Source organism: Felis catus, chromosome A3 (assembly GCF_018350175.1).
Source record: "Felis catus isolate Fca126 chromosome A3, F.catus_Fca126_mat1.0, whole genome shotgun sequence".
NCBI lineage: Eukaryota > Metazoa > Chordata > Mammalia > Carnivora > Felidae > Felis > Felis catus.
The window spans coordinates 139317616-139339806 of NC_058370.1; the positions used below are offsets into that span (position 1 = coordinate 139317616).

The following is a 22191-nucleotide window of genomic DNA, read 5'->3' on the forward strand; positions in this document are numbered from 1 at the left end:
GTGGTTTACAAGATTGGTGCGAGGTATCAGATGCTTCCTAAAAGTAGAAGGTCCTGAATTCTGGACTGGTCAGGAGTGACTTTACGGGGAGGGTGGACCCCAAGACGGATTTCGAAGGGTCAGCAAGAGGGAACGGTCATGGGTGGGCATGGGATTGCGGGAGGAGAGTGGGGGGAAACGGGCAGCCACCACCAGAGCTCCAGGGCCACGTGGTGGGATCTAAAATACACGGGAAGGGCGCCTGGGTGGCTCAGCCGGCTGAGCGTCTGGCTCTTGGTTTCAGCTCGCGGTTCACGGACCCCGCTTGACAGCATAGACCCTGCTTGGGACCCTCTCTTCTGTTTCTCTCTGTCCCTCCCCCGCTCGTGTGCACGTGCACACCTTCTCCCTCTCAAAAACAAATGAGTAAACTTTAACAAAGAAAAGAAAAAGCAGCCAATTATAAAAAATAAAAACAAAATAAAATTACATAGGTAGGACAGAGCTGTATTTTTTAAGTTCTTTAAAATTAAGTAGGGGAGCCAGGATGGCTCAGTTGATTAAGCGTCTGACTCTTGATTTCAGCTCAGGTCGTGATCTCGCGGTTTGTGGGAACAGGCACTTTGTCGGGCTCTGTGCTGACAGTGTGGAGTCTGCTTGTGATTCTCTCTGTCTCTCTCTACCTCTCCCCCATTCACTCACTCTCTGTCTCTGTCTCTCTCTCTCTCTCAAAATAAATAAACTTAAAGAAAATTGAGTAGACAATGTCCAAATTCCAGAAAGAGTTGAACACACTTGTTAGCTCGGGCCGCCTTGCGGACCTCACTAAAACAGTGGCCAAGAGTCTGGTTCTTAAAAGCAAAAGGACACTGGGAAAAATAATGGGAGAGGAGAAACAGCACCAGAACTTTGGAGGCAAAGGAGCAGAGAGTTGAGTACTGTGAGATCTAGCAGACGCCCGGCCCCTAACAACAGGTGAAACTCAGGTGGCCCTGACGAAACCTGAACCCTGGAATCCTCTAGAACTCCCGAATCGATGGCACCAGGCACGGCTGGACGTGTTGACGATGGACCTGACAGCGGGGAAACTGGTCTTACGCGTGGGCAGAAGCAGCCACCCCAATGTGCCGCTCCGGGCCCGGAGCCGATGAGCCAACTCTTCACCCCCGAGACCTGATCAGCTTTAAAAACTGTTCTCTGGAGAGAATGAAGCACAGAGTTTGTCACCGAGGTCACCGGTCGCTGCCACGGGGTCACTGTCTGCTGGGGGGAGGGCTGCGTGGGCATCTGTGCACGGAGTGCCGAGACCCTGGAGTCTCCACACTGGGTTCCCAGCACGTCGCCTGCCGGGGAGGAACGGCCGCTTCCTGCCGGACCACCTGACGAAGCGGCCTGGTCCGGCCGCACCCGAGACCCGCAGGCAGCGCAGTCCTGCCCCACGTGTGGGGGACGTCCAAGGACCAGGCACGGGGGAAAGCCTCTAAAATGAAACAGCGCAACAGAAGAAACAACCCAGAGAAGATAGAGAAAATCTTCCCTGCAAAGGTGTAATATTCTCAAACAGGAAGATGAGAAAACAATTAGGACCTCAAAGAAGTTCAGAAAAATGAAAGATAGCAAGAAATAGAACTCAAGAGAAGGACTGGAGGCAAAGTTGAAGGAACTGTCCGGTTAGAAGGACAAAACCCTGGGGGAAAACAGAGAAAAGATAAGACAACACGAGAGATGGCTCCGGAAGCACGACAGCCAAACAATGGCAATCCAGAACCAGAGAAAACGGTAAGGATAAAATAGCGCTGGAAGTAAGTAAAAAATTTCCCTGAACTGACTCCAGAGCAGCGCGTGGCCCAGAACGTGGGAATGTATCCCCCGCCAGAGAAACTGGCAAAGACTCTCAGAAGCCCGGCTTCATACAGAGGATCAAAACTCATAACAGAACTGGACTTCTTGACCGGCTCTCAAGGAACTGGGTCGCAAGGAGGAAAACGACAGACGTACCGAGGAAAAGGCCATATGACCTAGAATTGCATTCCCGAGCGGACCACCGGTTGCGGGCAGCACACGGACACCTGCACACGTGCCAGGGTCTCACACCTGTCCCTTTCTCATGCCTCCTCCGTGAGCTCCTGGACCATGTGCTGCACCCACGCGAGACAGTGGAGGACAGAGATGTCGGGTCCAGAAGCAGGGGAGCCAGCACAGGTGAGGGAAGGGCGTCCCCAGCACCGGTGGGGGGAAGGGCGTCCTCAGGAGGAGGCTGCTGGGGCTCCCAGGGGGACAGAGGTCTAGGGACAGACACTTAGAGCAGGCTAGGCAAGTCCAGGACAGGTTCCTCCAGGGTGAGGTGGGGGGTTCCTAACGGAGTGCAATGTGTGCAGAGTTGACCCCCCGAAGGAGAGTTTGGGCATCGAGAGTGAGAAGTAGGGACACGTGTGACCTGTACTGTCTGCGTTTTTGCGCATCTGCGGCTGTCCACACGCCTCTCCATGTACACGGCCTGAACTCTTCCATCCGTGTGGGTGTGGCCCATCCTTCCCAGGTGCCTGTCTGTCTGTCTCCTGCCCCACAGCCCATCCGGTCCATCAGGCAACTCTCTGCTCATGTCCTGTGAAGTTGGGGACTGTGTCCGTGCTGCTCAGTGAAACATTTTCTGAACAAATGCACAAAGGAGCCACTCTGTCTAATTCATTCAGCAAAATGTATTTTTTGCTCACCGTGTGATAGACATTAGAGGAACAGGTGTGTGATTGTTTTAATGGATCCTGACCACAGCCCCATAAGAAAGTGGGACAGGGTTTCTAGGTCTTTAGAGAGCAGAAAGGCAAGATGTGGGGACAAGGGACTCTCAAGTACTTTGTTCAATGTTATTCAGCCGTGTGACCTTCAGAAGATCCCTCACGATCTCCGTCCCACAAAAAGGGAATTATAATCATTTCCATCCCGTCGTCGTGTACCGTCGCTGTGAGGGCTTAGCGGGCTCATTTTTGTGAAGATGTTAAAAAACAGCAGGTAAGGGCTCTGTGAGTCGTGCCGCATTCGCCAAGCTGGGATTTGAACTCAGGGCTCCAGAATCACGTGCAAATATTTCTGACACGATTCCAAAATATTTTAGCCCTGACACAACCGAGGCCATTCAGGCAATACAAGAAAGGTGTCACCCGTGAAAGAGCGATCATACACAGCGACCGTGCGTCTGTGAACTGGCTGTGGCTTCGCGAGCCTCCCCTCGATGTTGGGGGACGTGACCTGCCTGCCCGAGTCCTTCCTCTCTCATCAGAGGCCATGAGACAGGGCCGGAGCGGGGACACGCCGCCAAGCCCACTTTCCAGTTACTGAGACCTGACCCTCTGTTTATATTAAAATCGGATAAATGAAAACACCAAGCAAGAGGCCACTGGAAACCCCACAGAAACCAGCCCTGAGAGCTTGTAATACACAACATTTTAAATGTAAGCGTTCACTGCGGCCAGGTAACCAATTTGCTAGAATAACGTGACAGGAAAGACTCAAGATGGCTTAAGTCAAGCTAACAGCAAAGGATCGTAAGAGCTGCACTGGCGGAGACGCTCCGGGCACACGTGAGCGGCACAGCGAGGCTCGCAGGACGTGGGGCCCCGGGAAACTCACCGCTCACGGCACACAGTTCTTCCCTCTGCAACTTCAAGGCCTTCGGCGGGGCTCAAACACATGAGCTGCCGTCACCCTGAGTCCCCACGTTACTAGTGCTTTGAGGGTTCGGCTGTGGGGAGAAAACCAGAAAAGCATCCATCTCCATCTCCAAAGGTTGTGATTCCGTAAAGTAGGAGCGGACGCAGGAGATAGAGAGCCTGTCGACACCCCGCAGGCGGGGATCTGGCGTCCGGGGTCGCCGTTAGCTGCGCCCGCCAGAGCGTGCGGGGAGCTCTGCTTGGAGGCGTCTGCAGGCATCGCTGGGATCTCCACCCGGGATCGGCCTTGCCCCTCATAGACGGAGCCATCTGATTTGGCTACAGTGACACAGAACACATTCCCTTGAGCGACTGGAGAAGAATGAGCTTTCTTGACGCCGGCGTTCCGGGATCTTGAGCTACCTCCCAAAGCTCAGCCCCTCCTGCCCCGTCCTGCTCTGCTTCCTTGCAGTAGCCAGTGGCCACTATTCACTCAACAAATACCTGACGAACACCTACTGTGTCCCAGATGGCCGTCACGGATCTGTCCACTGAATTTTTTTTGTGGTGATGGAAACCACCAATATGGCAGCCACTACCCACCTGTGGCTCCTGGACCCTTAAAATGTGAGCAGTGAGGCCGGGGAGTCCATTTTTTTGATTTTCTTTAATGCTAATTAAATAGCTGCAGATGACTATGGGCTACTATATTGGATACTGCAGCCCTGAATAAAACAATCAATTCAACACAGGCCATTTTCTCAGTGTCGTGAAGGAGAACCCATAATCACACCAGTACGTGAGAAGTGCTTTCATTTTTTCTTTTGAGAGAGAGGAAGAGAGGAAGAGAGAGAGAAAGGCAGAGAGAGAGAGAGAAAGGCAGAGAGAGAGAAAAGAGAGAGAGAGAGGAAGAGAGAGAGAGAGAGAGAGAAAGGCAGAGAGAGAGAGAGAAAGGCAGAGAGAGAGAGAGAAAGGCAGAGAGAGAGAGAGAGAGAGAAAGACAGAGAGAGAGAGAGAAAGGCAGAGAGAGAGAAGAGAGAGAGAGAGAGGAAGAGAGAGAGAGAGAGAAAGGCAGAGAGAGAGAGAGAAAGGCAGAGAGAGAGAGGAAGAGAGAGAGAGAGAGAGAGGAAGAGAGAGAGAGAGGAAGAGAGCACAAGCAGGGGAGGGGCAGACAGAGAGAGACAGAGAAGCCCAAGCAGGTTCCACACCCAGCGCAGAGCCCGACTTGGGGTTCGATCTCACCAACCGTGAGATCATGACCTGAGCTAAAATCAAGAGTCAGACATTTAATCAGCTGAGCCAACCAGGGGCCCCAGTAAGTGCTTTCATTTTTAATAAATGGAGGAGACCGTGGTTTGTTCATTCAACCAATATTCCGTGACCACCGTCAGCAGCAAGCTTCCGCTGGCCAGCATGGGAAATACACAGCTGGTGGAGGCCCACCTGTCCTATTGAGGAACAGAATCGGGGACCGAAGCAACAACGTGAACCCCACAGTCGGCTGAGCTCGGGCCCTCCCGCGTGCGGGGATGTGGAGGAAGGGCCGGCCGTGCACCTGCTGCGTTCACGTAACTGGCGCTTCACCTGGGCGCCAGCTTCTCAGCTACCCCCGGGACTCCACCGTTGATCCCATTTGGTGTCCACAATCTGGAGACATTCCAGGACTGTGGGTTTCTGCTGTCTTCTTAGAAAGACTCGCGTGGCTGATAGGCATGAGCCCGGGTAAATGGAGCACAACGCGGCTGTGGAACACGCTCGCTTCCACAGCACCTGCCGGGTAGAGGAGGGCGGCACCCGCCCTTCCTGTGCGTGCAGACTCTCTCTTTCGGTGGAGGGATATTCCAAGCCACTGGGTCCCACAGACCGGGCATCTGGGCCACCTGCTGCCTGATGCATGAGTGAAATCTGTCTTATGGGCTGGGACTTTGCTCTCACCTTGAAAGTGGGCACTTAGGGAACGGGGCAACGGAATGTGTTTGCGGTAAGCGTGATTTTGACCTACGGTTCACGCTAACGGACGGAGGAAAAGGCTTTGAGCATCGAGCCATGTGAATTAGCAGAAGGCACCGGACGTTTGAGGCCAGCTAATTCCAACAGTCAGGAATTTAGCTGAAACGGTTTCAAAAATGTATCACAAGGAACTAAATAGTAGATGAGCAGACCGCAATGAGAAGGAAATCCTTCAGGAATTTTGAGCAATAAAAACTATAGAACAGCAAAGGGACGGGCAACCCCCTCATTGCACAGATAGGTAAACGGAGGCCCAGCCAGAGTCCAGGAGCCCATCCAGGTGTTAACAAAGCCGAGACAGGAACACGGGGCTCCGGACGTGCCGTTTCCTCCACGTCGCCTCCCTGACGGCACCGAGGCTGTCTGCGCAACGTGTCACACGCTGACACCAGAGGCCGCTGCGTGAGGCGCAGGTGTGATGGGGCACAAACGTGGCCGACTCCCTCCTCCTTCTCATTCTGCCCTGACGCCCCCACCCCCACGCTTCCCACTGTCTGTACTCTGCGATGTTTCTACTCTTCCTCCTTTTCTCTCCTCCACTGCCCCGCTGGCCACCCCGCAGGGCTCTAAAGGAGAGGGGGCCACGGTGGGCACCGGCAGATGGGTGCCTGGCCGTGGTTCCGTTGTCACCACTGCACCTGCAGGCGTAATGGGGCAGACGTGTGAGGAGGAGCTGTCCTGAGGGCCAGATGCCCCCCTCGGGGTGGAGCCCCCGACCTCCAGCTCAGACCCCACACTTTCAGGTGTCCTCTTGGCCAGACTCGCCACCTCCCACAACCCCAGGGGCCCGTCTGGGCGGAGCCAAGGCCAGTTGTGTCCGCTTCTAACTGCAGCATCCGTTTTAAGGATAACATCCACTTGCCCGCTCTGAACGTTGCTGCCCTACCATTTAAGGTCTGAGCAGCAGGCAGGCCCCCAGGAGATCTGAGGCAGGTAGGTGTGTGTGGACGGGCGGGGGACAGGGCACGAAGCCCGGCCGCAGTGCTGGCTCACCCCACCTGAAGGAGTCCCCACCGCCAGCTGGAGCCGAGCATTGTGGGTGGCATCGCTGAACAGCACAGACGGCCGGTTTTACATCACTTCCTAGCAGTCCGGATGAACCTGAGACGGTCAGAGACGGTCAGAGAGAGGCCTGGTGCCCTGTGCGGGTAGCACTGGTGCAGAACAGAGCTCCCTCACGGGCAGGTGACAACAGTCGTTATGTCCCGGAACATCGTGGGCCGACCTGGCACGAGCACCTACCGCTGACCCTTTATCTGGACAAACAGACTGGACTGAGTGAGTCCCCCGACCGCCATCTCCGAGAAGCCTGGCTGGTGTGGAGCTCGGGCTGGACGCACTGTCAGGTGGTCGTTGGGCACGAGGGGGTGGACAGCAAGGTGGGGGCGGCTGGGCCTGTGTGTCTGAGGCCACGGACCCGGTCTCCCGGTCCGTGGAAAGAGTCGCACGAAAGAAAGCTCAGAACTCTGTTTCATCTTAGAAATGCTACAGAGACCAATATATGTTCTCTTCAGGTTTTTTTCGGGTTATAAGTATTATTCTTGCTTTGATTATTATGTTCTAAGAGATGCTTAGTTTCAAAAGGCAGATGACCAATCGTGCTGGGATTCTGGGGTTGGTGAAGCCTTGGCGATCACCCAGTGGCCCTCGCTTTACAGATGAAGAAAGAAAGGGACATCCACGCCAGAAAGGGGACTGACCACGGTCACACACTTGGATAGGAATGAAGTCCTTCCGTTCTGGGAGCCAGTGCATGCCAGCGGCCTCCAGGGCCCCCCATGAATGGCGTTGTCTTTACTAGAGTATGAGATGCACCCAAGCAATAATTCTCCAGGAAACAGTGTCAGGGCCACCCCTTTGCTCATGCCGTTCGTCCAGATGGTCTGGGGACTGTTGACGGTAGTGACAAACAGCACAACAGTAAGTGTCCAAAGCACAGAGGGACATGCCTGCTGAGCACCCAATTCCTGAGTAAGAATAAAAATCGCCATGATAATCAACAGCAGGCACCAACTATGAGTACTGCGTGTGTGCCCAGCACTGACCTCTCTACAGAAGTGACCCTTCCAGCCCCGAAGCAAGTGTGTGAGATGTGCACTTACAGCTGGGGACCCTGGAGTACAACGTCAAATGTCTCCCCAGCCCCTCGCTCTGTGACACCTCCCACAAGCCGTTCACACACATAATCTTCCAGACACAGTGCATCCTGTCTGCCCGTCCCACCCCTCAACCATGGACCTAAGTCTCGCTGCGGGGAGGGACGGTGCCTATCAGGGACTTGTGTGTCCAGCAGAGGCTCTGGGGACCCTCATCGGACATCAGGTCAGCACAGTGACTGCTTCGCCTTCCCCTTCCTTCCAGGCCCCTCCTGGACGGGTCCCCAGGCCAGTCTGCCCCTTCCTAAACCTTGCCAGACACAATCCTACTGGCCCCACCATTGCACACTCTGAACTCTGTGTTTGGTTTTTGTTTCCATTTTCTGCACAGATCATGCTCTTTGTTGTGTTCACGTCTTTGCGAAGTCTCTGGGTTTTTTTAATGTTTGTTTATTTTTGAGAGAGAGAAAGAGACATAGAATGAGTGGGAGAGGGGCAGAGAGAGAGGGAGACACAGAATGTGAAGCAGGATCCGGGCTCTGAGCTGTCAGCACAGAGCCCGACACGGGGCTCAAACCCATGGATGGTGAGATCATGACCTAAGCCGAAGTCGGACACCCACCGACTGAGCCCCCCAAGTGCCCCACAAAGTCTCTGTTTTGCCTGAAATATGTTTCCATAGCTTCATGCAACCTCTTCAAGCCCAGCCCCAGCCTCATTTGTCTGGAGCATGGTCGAGCTCCCTTGACCCCCTGACCCTCTCGACGGGACACCCTCAACATGCCTTTATCATAGCATTTATCACACGTCACCTATCCATTCAACAGCCCTTTACTGTGTGCCCGTGACATGCCACGTGTTTGGCACACATGTCACCTGTGCTGAGTGGCTCCAACACAGTCTTCCTCACCGGTCCATATCTATGCTTCTCCCCTCTGAATCCGCCAGGGCCCAGCACCCAGCCCCAAGGATCCTCCCCAAATAAGCATGTACTGGATGGTCCATGTGAGACTGGATACTTCTCAGGTCTAAACGTAAGCCTATCACAGTGCTCCCAAAGCATTCAGTCAGCACCAGAGACCACATGTCTTATTTTCGACAAATGGAATAGGTGCCCACAGCATCCGTGCTCTGTGTCTCTCCCCCTTATTCCTGCAGTGTATCGTGGGGTTTCCAGGAAGACAAGAACCGTAATAGCAAAGTCACTTTGGAAAGTTGCCCTCTATGGAAGACAGGTCCTGGTCCGGGGGTCTTGCCCAAGTTTGGACTGATTTCAGCAGGGTTTAGGGATGGCTGCCTACAACACTGACTTTTGTCCATAACGTTGGGACTGACAACGTTCTTCATCGATTTAAACTGTGCGGCTGTTCTCACCAGCAGGCATTTGTGGCTCATCTTCTGTGAGTAGCTCGTTAGTTTACAGATACCATTTTGTCGGCAGCATCTACAGATACAAACACATCCAAAGCTTTCTCACAACACATATATTGTCATATTTCACAGAAGAGGGGATATGTGAATATACTGTGCATGAACTAATTCTTCTCGTGAAACGCATCATACGTAATGTGTATCTGGCAAGATGTTTAAGAAAGACAATTTGTGTGGTCGACTGTCGATTGTGAGGGGTGTCACAAACCATCCTCCTGAGCGCCACGGGGTGTGCGTCCCTACGTGATGGCCGGGACAAGGGGCTGGGAGGTGGCATGTGTGTGTGGTGACTAGGTGCCTGGAGCTCTGTCGCCGTTGCAGCATTGGCACCGAGGCTGCGCACACGCAGGAGCGTGTGCAAGACCCTGCCCGCGCCTGTGTGGGTGGCACTCACACTAAGCCCTAGCTCTCTCGCAGGGCGCCCATGCTCTAACCTCCAAAGATAGTGACACAGGTCTTCTCTCTCTGTCTCTACACAGCGTGTATGGCTGCCCCTTGGCTAAAAAAAGAAAAACACAGGATAAGCAGCCCCAAGAGCCTGCTCCCAAGCGGAAACCATTCGCCGTGAAAGCCGACAGCTCCTCGGTGGACGAGTGTTATGAGAGCGAGGGCTCGGAGGACGTGGATGACAAGGAGGAGGACGAGGAGGAGTACTCGGAGGACGAGGACGAGCGCAGGGAGGAGGACGAGGAGGATGAGGAAGGCGACCGAGAGGAGGAGGAGGAGCTAGAGGAGGAGGAGGACGATGACGACGAGGATGGGGAGGACGTGGAGGACGAGGAGGAGGATGACGAGGAGGAGGAGGAGGACGACGAGGAGGAGGACGAGAATGGTAATCTTTAAAATAGTAGTGACGCGTCCGGTGGTGATGGGGGCCAGTGTGTCATTGGGGAGGCGCAGGTGCAGGTGCAGGTGGAGGTGGAGGCGCAGGCGCAGGTGGAGGCGCAGGTGGAGGCGCAGGTGGAGGCTCAGGTGGAGGTGGAGGCGCAGGTGCAGGTGGCGGCACAGGTGGAGGCGCAGCTGGAGGGGCAGTGCAGGTGGAGGCGCAGGTGCAGGTGGAGGCGCAGGTGGAGGCGCAGGCGCAGGTGGAGTCGCAGGTGCAGGTGGAGGCGCAGGTGGAAGGACAGGTGCAGGTGGAGGCGCAGGTGCAGGTGGAGACGCAGGTGGAGGCGCAGGCGCAGGTGGAGGGGCAGGTGCAGGTGGAGGCGCAGGTGGAAGGACAGGTGCAGATGGAGGCACAGGTGGAGGCGCAGGTGCAGGTAGAGGCACAGGTGGAAGGACAGGTGCAGGTGGAGGCGCAGGTGCAGGTGGAGGCGCAGGTGGAGGCGCAGGTGGAGGGACAGGTGCGGGTGCAGGTGGAGGGACAGGTGCGGGTGGAGTCGCAGGTGGAGGCGGAGGCGCAGGTGGAGGCACAGGTGCAGGTGGAGGTGGAGGCGCAGGTGCAGGTGGAGGCACAGGTGGAGGCGCAGCTGGAGGGGCAGTGCAGGTGGAGGCGCAGGTGCAGGTGGAGGGGCAGGTGCAGGTGGAGGCGCAGGTGCAGGTGGAGGCGCAGGTGGAGGGGCAGGTGCAGGTGGAGGCGCAGGTGCAGGTGGAGGCGCAGGTGGAGTCACAGGTGCAGGTGGAGGCGCAGATGCAGGTGTAGGCGCAGGTGGAGGGGCAAGTGCAGGTGGAGGCACAGGTGCAAGTGCAGGTGGAGACACAGGTGGAGGCGCAGGTGCAGGTGGAGGCACAGGTGCAGGTGCAGGTGGAGGCGCAGGTGGAGGCGCAGGTGCAGGTGCAGGTGGAGGCACAGGTGCAGGTGGAGGTGCAGGTGGAGTCGCAGGTGCAGGTGGAGGCGCAGGTGCAGGTGGAGGTGCAGGTGCAGGTGGAGGCGCAGGTGGAGGCGCAGTTGGAGTCGCAGGTGCAGGTGGAGGCGCAGGTGCAGGTGCATGTGGAGGGTCAGGCCCCGGCACAGGCACAGAGATACAGTTCGAGGCACAGGTGCAGGCACAGGTGAAGCTGCAGATACAGACGCGGGAGCAAGTGCTCAGGACTCACTCCCGATTGCTCGCCTGCTGAGTCTGCCTGGTCAAGGCTGAGAGAAACAACCACTCACTCCCGTGTCGTAACCCTGGTTCTAAAGAATCCCTTTCCATTTCCTGCTAGATGGTAGCTGCCGACTCCCCCAAGCTACGGTTCAGGGAGCTCGTGACAGACATGTGCCGTGGCCTTTACGGTGCGCACACTTGATTAACTTGTCTTGGCTCCCTCGTCCGGGAACCTAGGGCGGCACACCCAGTCTCCATCCGGCATCTTCTTGGATGCTCTTCCCAGCACGTAGGGACAGTAGCCCCACCATTGCCGGGAAGGCTCACCCGCTTGCCTTCCCAGCAGCTGGAAGCTTTGCAAGACCCTCTAGGGCGCCAGCTGCCGGAGTCAGGCTTGTCTGCTGATCACCGAGGCTTTACCTTTCGTCACGGGCCAGGGTGGGAATAGATACCGCTGAGCTGAAATAGTTGATCGGTCCGTCATCTGCTTCGCATCTGAGACCCGTGTCTCTGACCTGAGGTGTCCGGCTCCCGTGAGACGTACCTGAAAAGGCGCAGCGCACGGGGCGCTGAACGTGTTTCGGGCGATGAATTTAAGTGCTTTTGCTTTTATACCCAATTTTCTGTCAGGGTCAGACCCAAACTATGACATCAAAGATAATCATTTTATAAAATTCATTTCTTTTCCAGAAAAAAGTAAGTTTCTGAAGAATGTAGATACATACAGTCTTCATTGGCTTAGAGTTTGACTCAGAGAAATGCCAAACGTGTTTAAAAGTAAAGGGGGTGTCTTCTCTTACGCTTCTTCCTTGGGAAGTTCCTCAAAACTCTGAATTCGGGGGGAGCAAATTTCTCGGTATAGTGGACCGCTGGACAGCCAGTGTGGGGAGCTGTCTCAGGCCGGGGGGTGTGAGCCCGTTGTTGTTAATCCCACGTGGCGGACAGAAATTCACGCTCCCCCTTCAGAAGGAACAGTCTGTTCCGGGAAACCTGGATTTTAGGAAGTAATCCTCAATTGTTCCAGGTACATAGACACGCGAACATGTCCATGTATGCCTGCGTGCATACATGTGCACACACACATGCACACACACACTGCAGCGTGGGCTCCCAGACTGTTGCTCCTGTTGTGGCATCACAGAGCAGGCGTGGAGACGGTCCAAGCAGGCGCATTGGGACACACACACATGCCGGCGGCAGCAGCCCCGCCGTGTCCACGCCCCAGTGTCACTGACCTGACGGCCAGGGCTGCGTGCGGAGGATGACAGACTCCATGTAGGCTCCATGTAGCACAGTGTGTGGGACGTTGGAAAATAGACGAATTTGGCCAATTGCTTATGGACGCTGTAGGGAACGTGCGCAGTTTGGGGCGAAATCATTATCTGCTGAAGCTGGTGAATGGTTTGTAACTTGACTGTGGCTTCTCATCAAGATGGTGCACAGCCCCGCTCTTCCTCGTGCCCAGGCTGCGCTGCCCGGCGCCAGGCATCAGTGTCCGAGGTACGGCTGTTGCGTGTGACAGGGTCGGGCAGGAGAGGTTCGTACATGTGCGGCTAGCCAAGGGTCTGAGCCAGATTTTAGGTCCTGTCTTCGTTTGCTACAATGAGACTTTCAATTCTAGCTTACTTAGGGTCATTTTTTAAATAATCTACTTTTAAAAGTACAAAGTGACATATTCTGAAAGAGTAGAGCCTTACTGGAATAGCTTTAGAACGTGACTAGATGGAGTTTTTTTTTTAATTACTATTCTAACTTGAATGCCTAGAACATAACTGTTTTTTAAAAAGTGAGATAGTAGGTCAAAACTAGTGACATTGTTCTAGAAAAAGTCAAGTGAGTGGGCATAATAAATGGATGTATGATGGAGACACGAAATGAACAGCCGCATGAGTATATCGCAGCCCCAGAGTGGTTAACTGCACAACCCACCTAGCACGGTGACTGGCACCCTCATGTTCAGCAAACATCAAGTCCGAATCTGAAGCATACAAGGAATTGGCTTCTGGAAAGCAAATGCCCATTAAGAGGATAAATAATCAATTTTTGGATTCATAGATTCAGAATTCATATTCAGCATCCAGCTCCCCAGCTAAGCACCTTCTAGAATCATCTATTGCGTAAACTGCAAAGGAATCCCCTGGAACCACTAAAGAAGGGCTTGGCCACAGTGAAGCGTTACGAGATCGTTAGACTATCTGCTTCGTTGTAAGACAAATACTTCCGATGAACTGAGTGTTCTCGGCAGTAAAGTGTAACAACCCACCCCCTCTCAGATGGGCTCTCCCGCAAATCCTCGGGCCCGAGGAGTCGCTCCGACCAAACCGTGATGGTCCACATGAAGGACCTTCCACTGTGGTTCTGACCACTGCTGGTTCTCTGCAGGAAAGCACCAAACGCTTTGCTCGATTTCTGAGCCAAGCCAGAGTATCTTTCCTGAGAAATCCCTTTAGATGCCTGATATCTAGAGACGGCTTCACCGAGATTCTCTGTTATACAGGAAGTCTCCGTTGGAGGACGCACCCCCATCACACATGGTCCAAGACTCCGGTTAGCCAGGTGCTTTGCTGAGCAAGCACTCATTTTACATGATCAAACTCTGAGCTATGTTTAATTCAGTGAAACAGGACTCTGAAAGGCATATGTCTGGCAACTTCCTGTTTTCATGTCCTCACTGACCAAATACATTCTGTTTTACCTTGCTGGTAAATTCGATGCCAAAATCGCTGTCAACATATGTGAGCTCCTGCCATGATAACTACATCTCTACCATGAGAAACACAGTCCGAGCACGGGGCATCCGCATCGTGTGCCTTTGTCCGCTCCTTGAATGGATCTGGCAGAAATCACACATTTGTGAAAAGCTAGGAACAGGGGGTACCTTTTTCGTCTGGTGACCAGAGTTCTGGGTCGCCATCTTGAAGTCAACCTTTCATGTCCCATGCTTTACTCGGTGACCATTATATCCCCGAGTGGTCAGCATATTCCCTCCAAGGCGGATTGTGCCTTTATCTCAGCAAATAGAAGCACAGACAGTGACTTAAGTTAACAGAGAAGCAAAGCACTCATGCCATAGTGAGAGGAGAACATTCCAGACGGTGCCAGGAGGCTGGTTCACACATGAGCACGTCCACAAGTAGCAGACCACCATCTAACGTGAAGAAAGCAGGGCACCATGATGGGGCCACATGGACCAAACAGGCTGATGTTAGCCTTGTGAGCAGGTGCAAAGTCTCCATCTCTCCTAGTGGGATGCCACTATGCATTCATCCAGTGTGGCAATCCCATCTCTATTATAAGCTGCATTGTGCCCTCTGAGAGATTTTGTTTTAGCTAAAATAAATGCATATCAACCCCACATTATTACAGAGGAGCCCATTGTCCATAAAGGACCATTATTTATAACTTGGGAATTAGATATCTGTTTTAATCCAAGGAGCCTCTGGCACTGTAGTTACGTATGAACAAAATCTTGCCTCTAAGGTACACCTCCAGCGGGTGCGTTAACATACAGGGTTGTGTTGGATCTTCAGTGATTATGTGAGACAGGTAGATACCATTTCACTGTCGTGCTCCCTGGAAAGTGAGGCTCAGAAAGATTCGACGATTTCCAGTAAGTGGTGGGTACGCAGTCCGATTCTCCTGAGGTGTTCTCTTACCAGGGGCTCATGTTCTTTCTAACACTTGTTGCTTGTTTGAACAACAGGAAAGAATATCTGAGTCATTCATTTCAGATTACATTAAATTCAGATTTGATTAATCAAAATTATATTTTGTCCAGGTGGCCTGGTCTTTGCATGGAGAGTTTTATTTTCACAATACATTGTAATGGTCTAATCTGCATTCATTAAATGAACGCCCCCTTGTTATACTAGAAGTAAGAAAGTTATTGTTCAGGGGTCATAGATTTTTCTCATAGCAGATTTTTCAGATCTTGGGGTAAATATCTTTTCAGATTCTTATGATTTGGGAAATTTAGATCAAATGGTCATTTAATGCCCAACAAGTTAACGGTTTTTTTTCATAGGTCACCCCACTAAAAAGAACACAGCTTTAAAGAATAAACACACACATATGTGTGTGCAGTCAATGTGTGCATATGTGTATCCTTAGGAGTTCATATGGACCTGCCCATGGGGAAGAACGTAGCGATTTGCTTCCAAGACTAGAGAGAACTTTCACATTCACGGCCATCTCCAACACAACCGTCTCATAACATTCTGTTTCTTAAATACATTTGTAAGTAAATAGAGTCCTTTCTGTGCTACTCTTGGTTGAATCTTGGGATTGCCTTGGACAATTCACCTCTGAGGGACGATTCACTTCGCCATTGGATCGGATGGTACGGACCGCAAATGCCTTCCTGCCATGAGGGTGGTCTGGCTCCCAAAGCCCCTCTTCTGCACGTGGATTGGCTACAGATGGGTCGTGGCGGTCCCGAGAGCTCACAGCCAGGGAGGAACTGGGTGGTTTGGAGGGAGTGTGAGTAATGGTGGCGAGAACCTCCTGGGTGTGCGATTGATCGCTGCAGGCAAGGGGAAGCGAGCGGACCACATGCAGAATGACTGTGTCAGGTGCACAGCTGACCAGGGTGCTTGCACGTGGTTCTCCTCCGGCCTCTGCTCGGATCGCCACGCCGCGCTGGTGGTCAGAGCCTTTCACGTCTGGCTCTGGACTGTTCCCACCACCCTCACGTGAAACTGTCCTGGACACAGTTGAGCTGTTAACAGAGCATTCTTTGCAATAACTCCACTTTCTTCGACGGGAATCCAAAGCAAAACCCACCCTATATAAATTCCTCCTCGAAGAAACATTGTTTTTTAATTGCAAAGTTTCCAAGGTATTTTCTCTTTCAAACAGGATGATGCACTAGGCCCCACGTTGTTAGAACATCGTGACAATTTGCAATAGATGGGCTTGAATTTCTCTAAGACAAAGGCAGAAGGAAGGTGATGAGGGGTCTGTATTGTGGCCGCTGAGTTCCCCAAACTCCCTTCAGGAGGCTGTTCTCATATTGATTAGCCAATTATCCTCTTACATCGTTCTCGGGGAAATGTCCCTGATGAGGAAGCAAGTTGAAATACAGACAGACTGTGAAAATCAGAATTAGCAAACCAGTTTTCCACTGCAGTCAGCAGAAAAAGCAATGAGTTCTGAGACCAACATAGAAACAAAGATGATGTGTTTAGTATGCAAGGTTTCAAGTCGAGAACGGCTGTGGACAGAGCTGGGAGAAAGAATATGATGATTTTATATCATCTTAAAAATTAATCTTTCCCTCCATCCTTGAAAGCCTTATTTTAGGAGGCTTCCCACGCAGGTATACGGGAGGGTGTGGCTCTGTAACTTAGAAATGAGTGAGCACAGAGTTAGACATTTGCAGGTAGAAGTCGGTGACAAAAGTTAAACTTCCCTCATGCAAGCTAATTTTGCACAAGTATAAAATATAACTAGGGCTTATATTTCATGAATTTGCAGACAAGTAAATCCCAACCACAAATCTTGCTGAGGTTTTAACGTCATGTATAAGATGCCAGCAACATGCATGACGTATTGGGGAAAAACCTGTCTTTACATAGTAAGGAGGAATAAAAGATATGAGCCAACAGACTTAATAGGTTTTCATTCGGTTTGTTTTAAGGTCCACTTGAAGAAATCGCCAGCATATTTGTTTTGTCTTATTAACAAAATTTTTATTCCAAACGCCAGTTTTTCAAAGCGTAGAAAAGAGCCCAGCGGGTGAGGGATGTTTTCTAGCCCTGGTGGCCCTATCGCACCAGGCAGGTCACTGCCCCCACTGGCTGTCAGTGGGCCCTCTGAGGATTCGGGGGCTGACACTGGCCCATCATTCACCTTGCTGTCTCGTCTGGAAGCAGAGAGAAGGTGCGGTCCCGAGAGGGCAAGCAGCTCAGAGCTACACGCAGCAGCTGGGCCTCAGGGATGCTCTCGGGCTCGTCCGTGATTCTGCGCCCCAGGTCCCGGCGGTGGGTAGCAAGCCTACTGTGCTTATCAGGACTGCGTTAACGTGAGGGACTCCGGCACGGTGACAGCCTCTTACAAAAAATCGTATGTGCTTTCCCTACATCCAGACGTGCGTGGGGTCCCCTGAGTGCGTCCGTGAAAAAATACAAATTACGATTCTTTACAAATGGCAGAATTAGAAGTCGCATGCTGAGGTAGAGCCTGAAAGATTTGGCCCAAAACAACAAAACTTCCAGACGCTGAAGATTGTGGAACTTAGGTCCCTGGAAAGCTGTCGTGCTGTTTGCCAAGGGCCTTTACAAACAGACCAGATTATTTCCATCCCGTGGGGATTAACCATGGTTGAGTAGGAACAGAGAACAGGGACTCTCAGGTTCCGTCCCAATCAAACCTTCCAATTGGAGCAGTACCTTTAAGTTTCCAGCCCATTCTATAAAGTTTAGAAACTCTGTGAGCTCTGTGTGTGTGTGTGTGTGTGTGTGTGTGTGTGTCTGTGAGCATGAGAGAGACAGAGACAGAGAGGGAGAGAGGGGAGAGAGTGTGGTTAATATGTGTCAGTCTGTCTCAGTCTGGGAGATACTGACTTCTTATAGTTGCTTCTCTGGTGGGGAGGGGCCGATAGGACTACCTTATTTTTAAGCCGAAATTTAGATAAGCCAGATACCCAAAATGGCATCAGGTAGAAAGGCCCTCAAAGCGTCATTCTTCCATTTTCCACTCGCTCAGATCCTCAGGAACAACCACTCTAAAAAAGAAACATACCTCACGATTTCTACAAGTTATTATGTGAGTTGGGTCCCTCGTGAAAACTTATTTCTCCTTCAGTTTATCTCACTTAGCTTAATGGGAATTTTCCAATCATGGTTTCACTTGCAGTGTAGACAAGATTTAGGGGTACCAGTTGGTTGAATGGCCAACTCTTATTTTTGGCTCAGGTCATGATCCCAGGGTTGTGGGATCGAGTCCTGCATCAGGCTCTGCACTGAGCGTGGAGCCTGCTTAAAACTCTCTCTCTCCACCGCCCCCCTCCCCACCGCTCCTACTTACTTTCTCCTCTCTCTCAAATAAAAAAATTTTTTAAAAAGAATGGACAGCATTCAGAATTAATGAGACAGCCGTAGTCCTCAGACAATTTGTAATGATTTTTAACGGGTGCTTTGACCTGTGCTCCCACCCCTCCCGCCTGCCAGCACGTGGGGCGGCTTCGCCGTCTAACGCAAGATCCAACACGAGACCTCAGGTGCGACCCAGGACTTCCAAATTCTCTGACAGGCAGGATGAGGGGCAGAGCCCACAGCAGACAGGTGGAGGGCTCCGGGGCCAGCCCTGTGGTGATCGGGAGAGGTGTCTGCCCACCAGCTCTGCTTTCCCTCGCTGACTTCGTTCACGGGGTGGCAAACGTTCTTGGAGCCCCGTCTATATTCCATTGCCCGCACTGGAGGTTTGCTCGCAAAAAACCACAAGCCTAGCGCTGGCCCCCAGGAGTCAGGGCGACAAGCAGTGAACGCTTCTCGGGCTTCGTGCCCAGGACCAGAGTATCCATCACGATCCAGGGTCCGGGGCTCACGGAGCCGCTGCAAGGCCTGCAGACCCATCAGAACTGGTCCGTGCACACACGGTGATCGGCCAGTAGATGGTTCGTGTAAAATTTGTGTTATGTAAGTATGTGTATAAATTAGATACACACGTATACACAGGCACACCTCCGAGATATTGCGGGTTCCATTCCAGACCACTAAAATAAAGCGAGCCCAGGGACCCGTGTGGCTTCCCGGTACAGGTACAAGTTGTGTTTACACCGCACGGTAGTCTGCTAAGTGTCCAAGAGCAGCATCTCTAAACAAAGGACACACCTCAGTTAAGAAATACCTTGTTGCTAAAACTCACTAGCCGTCATCTGTGCTTCTAAATCACCATAACAAACATAATAATGACCCAAAAAAGGTTGGAATATTGCGAGAATTACCCAAATGTGACAGAGACAGGAAGTGAGCGAATGCTGTTGGGACAGTGGTGCCGACGGAGGTACCCGACACACGCTGGCCGCGGATCTGTAAAACCCGCAGTATCTGCGATAAAGGGAAGCCCAAGAAAACGAGGTGTGCCAGTGCGCATGCTGCGAAGATGGAAATCAGAGCTCAGTTCCCGCTGACTCTCCGTGTTCTGACCCTGTGCTGCCACCATGGTAGCCCGTAGCCAAACATGGTTATTTATGTGTGCATAAGTCAAATTTACTAAGTATGAAATTAATTTAAATTAATTAAATGGCAAAATGTTAAAAACGTGCTTCCTGGGTCTAGCAGCCTGCGCGCTGGCCGCTCGTCCTCGGGGCCCATCCCGTGACCTGTCTCCTCTCCTCCAATCTTGGCGCAAACTCAGCTTCACGGGGGCTCTGCTGACTGTGCACCTAAGGCACGCCGCGCCCTGGCCCCGTCTGCCCCTGGGAGGCCTCGTTCCTCTTCATCCCACAGACCCCGACCCGACACCACGGCGCACACTTACCTCCACCCGCGGTGTCACTTTCAGGCCGCCAGGGCTAGGCTCTGGTCCCTTGTTCCGCGCTACAAAGTGCTCGATAAGTAGCTGCTGAATGAGTCACTAAGCAACACCGGGTCTGGGTCCCCCAGGCCCCGAGTGCCAGTACTTCCAAATCCCCACCAGAGTCGGCACCACCTGGTCACCCTTAGGTTGTGCCGCGGACATCTGTGGGGGCACAGGAAATGCTTGTCATTCAGTCCCAAGGAAAGCTGGAGGGCAGTGACAGGAGCCAAGGTCAGTAAACCTAGACACTCATAACCTGACGGGGAGCCTGCACGTGTTCACGAAGGGGAGGAGCCAGGAGCGCGTGGCACCCCAGCCGGCAGGCGGCAGGCACGACCTAACCGGGTGCAGGAGGCATCTGCTCCCGCTGCGCAGAGCGGACCGACCGCGAAGACAAAAGCAACAGACGGCGGCAAACACCAAGGCGCAGAGCCAATGTACAGACGTTCATGGGGATGAGGCCACGGCGCAGAAACAGCCCCAGAAGGAAAACACGCAGTTCGGAAAAAAAGGGCTGGAAATACACATTTTGATTGATGGCAGGTAGTTCACCGAAATCATCTCATGGTTGATTAGCACCAACTGGAACAGAGAAACCGCTGTCTGGAGGAACCCAGAGTGAAGCCCAGTCGGACGGGGCCCCTCGAAAGTGCCCAAGATTCCTAGGAGGCTCCATCCGTGACCCAGCCCAGAAGCGTCGGTCCACTTCTCCCCCTGCAGCTCACAAGTGAGGAAGCGCGCCAGGCCAGCAAGGACGACGCCATCTTGGGGGGGACGACGCCATCTTGGGGGCCCCCCCCCCCCGCCCCCTGAGCTCTGGGACTCATGAGCAGCTCCCCGCTGGGGGCGCACGAGAGCAGGTCCCCTCTGGGACCCGTGAGCAGCTCCCCGCTGGGGGCGCCCGAGAGCAGGTCCCCTCTGGGACCCGTGAGCAGCTCCCCGCTGGGGGCGCACGAGAGCAGGTCCCCTCTGGGACCCGTGAGCAGCTCTCCGCTGGGGGCGCACGAGAGCAGGTCCCCCAGACAGGCCACACAGAGCACCAGAGCCCGAGACCGCACTGGCCAGCACCAGCCTCCCACAGTGGAAACAACCAAAACCCAACCCAAAAACTCAGCGGGAACTCCCGATTCCCACATGGGCCTGGGGCCACCCTGCTTTGTTTACACGGTGCGGGAAGATCATTTGGGGCATGCAGTATCTACTTTCCTTAGTTAAAAGCAAAATCCAACTACTTCTAAATATTTTTTCACAATCAACTGGGAAATCGAACGTCAGGTTTCAGTCGCTCACTTGAAACGTTTAATTGAAAGAGACTTTGAGTATTTCATTAGTCCGTATGAACAAATTCAAACACATCTTCATTCTCATCGTGGCCACAGAGTTCGTGGGTATGTGGCTGTGGCTGGCACCTCATGCCACCCGCAGCAGCGTTAGCTGCCTGGGGACGGGTCCTATGCCCATGTCACGTTCACGTGCGTATCTGGTGCTTGAAGTTTTGGGACCGCAGACAGCTGGTTATGGTAGACAAACGTCTCGTCGTTTGGAAGAGAAAAAACAAGGCAAAGTAGAATCAGATCATATCTGCATCTGCTGAGCAAAATGAGAAACGAATTAATTACGGAAACATAGAGGGCTCTTTCGGCGACCTGGGGGGCGGGGGGGGGGGGGGGGCCTGGAGAGCCAGCGTGCAGCTCTGTCCTGAGATGGCCCTACACCCTCCCAGCCCCTGGGAAGAATGGAGGACGCTCAGGAGTCAGAGCTTCCCTTAGGAGCCGTGAATTCAGTGCCCACCCCCTCCCCCCCAGCCTAGAGTCTGTGACCCTGCCGACTACTGGTTCAAGCCCGGGAGCTGGGGGCTCCTCGTGAGTCATTGTGCCGTCCAGCTGGGGGGGCCCGCTGTGCCTTCACCAGCCTGCTCACCTACCCGCGCAGACTCGTGGGGGCCAAGAGTCACCTTTCCCACTGGAAGCAGCGACAAGTCTTCTCTTGGATCTTCTTATCTCCTGGGAACTGATCTTTGAGATTAGCCCATTAGTTAACCCCCAGAATCTCTGCAAGTTCTGGAGAGTTAAGGAAGTGTCATGGGTGGGGCAGGAAGCCCTGGTGACCTTGGATGAAGGACTCGCTGCCCAAAGACACGTGGCTGCAAACAGGCCACCTCAACTCCCTGGACTCACCCACGCGTCTTCACACAGGAGAGTCTTGATGGAGTCGTACCTGGAACACTCTCCCACACAAACGTTCTGTGATCCTAAGAATGCAGCCTCGGGGCTCCAGAAGACTGGGCATCCCTCGCCATACTCACGCTGACAAGGGTCATGACAGCACATCTCCGCTTGGATAATTTTAGCCTCTAATAATTGCTGTCACTGTGAATATGAGCAGACCTAGCCTAAAAGTTCCCCGTAAATAAGACAAACAACATCGCTGAGTAACTGTGATTAGAAAACGCAACAGCTGAGTCTAGAGGGTGACGAACGG

The 22191-nt window shown here is 53.1% G+C and overlaps 1 protein-coding gene and 1 long non-coding RNA gene across 16 annotated transcripts in view; one reads left to right on the top strand and one right to left on the bottom strand.

Annotated features, from left to right (window-relative positions):
- LOC123384653 overlaps nt 1–20504 on the bottom strand; it is a 41520-nt gene extending 21016 nt beyond the window's left edge. The window contains exon 1 of the long non-coding RNA XR_006596115.1: nt 19672–20504. This is a non-coding gene — a long non-coding RNA (uncharacterized LOC123384653). The remainder of the gene's footprint in view (nt 1–19671) is intronic.
- MYT1L (myelin transcription factor 1 like) overlaps nt 1–22191 on the top strand; it is a 427126-nt gene that overhangs the window by 305791 nt on the left and 99144 nt on the right. For all 15 annotated transcript variants that reach the window (XM_045055040.1, XM_045055041.1, XM_045055043.1 and 12 more), the window contains exon 9: nt 9643–9995. In XM_045055040.1, coding sequence (XP_044910975.1) covers nt 9643–9995 — 353 coding nt within the window. The remainder of the gene's footprint in view (nt 1–9642; nt 9996–22191) is intronic.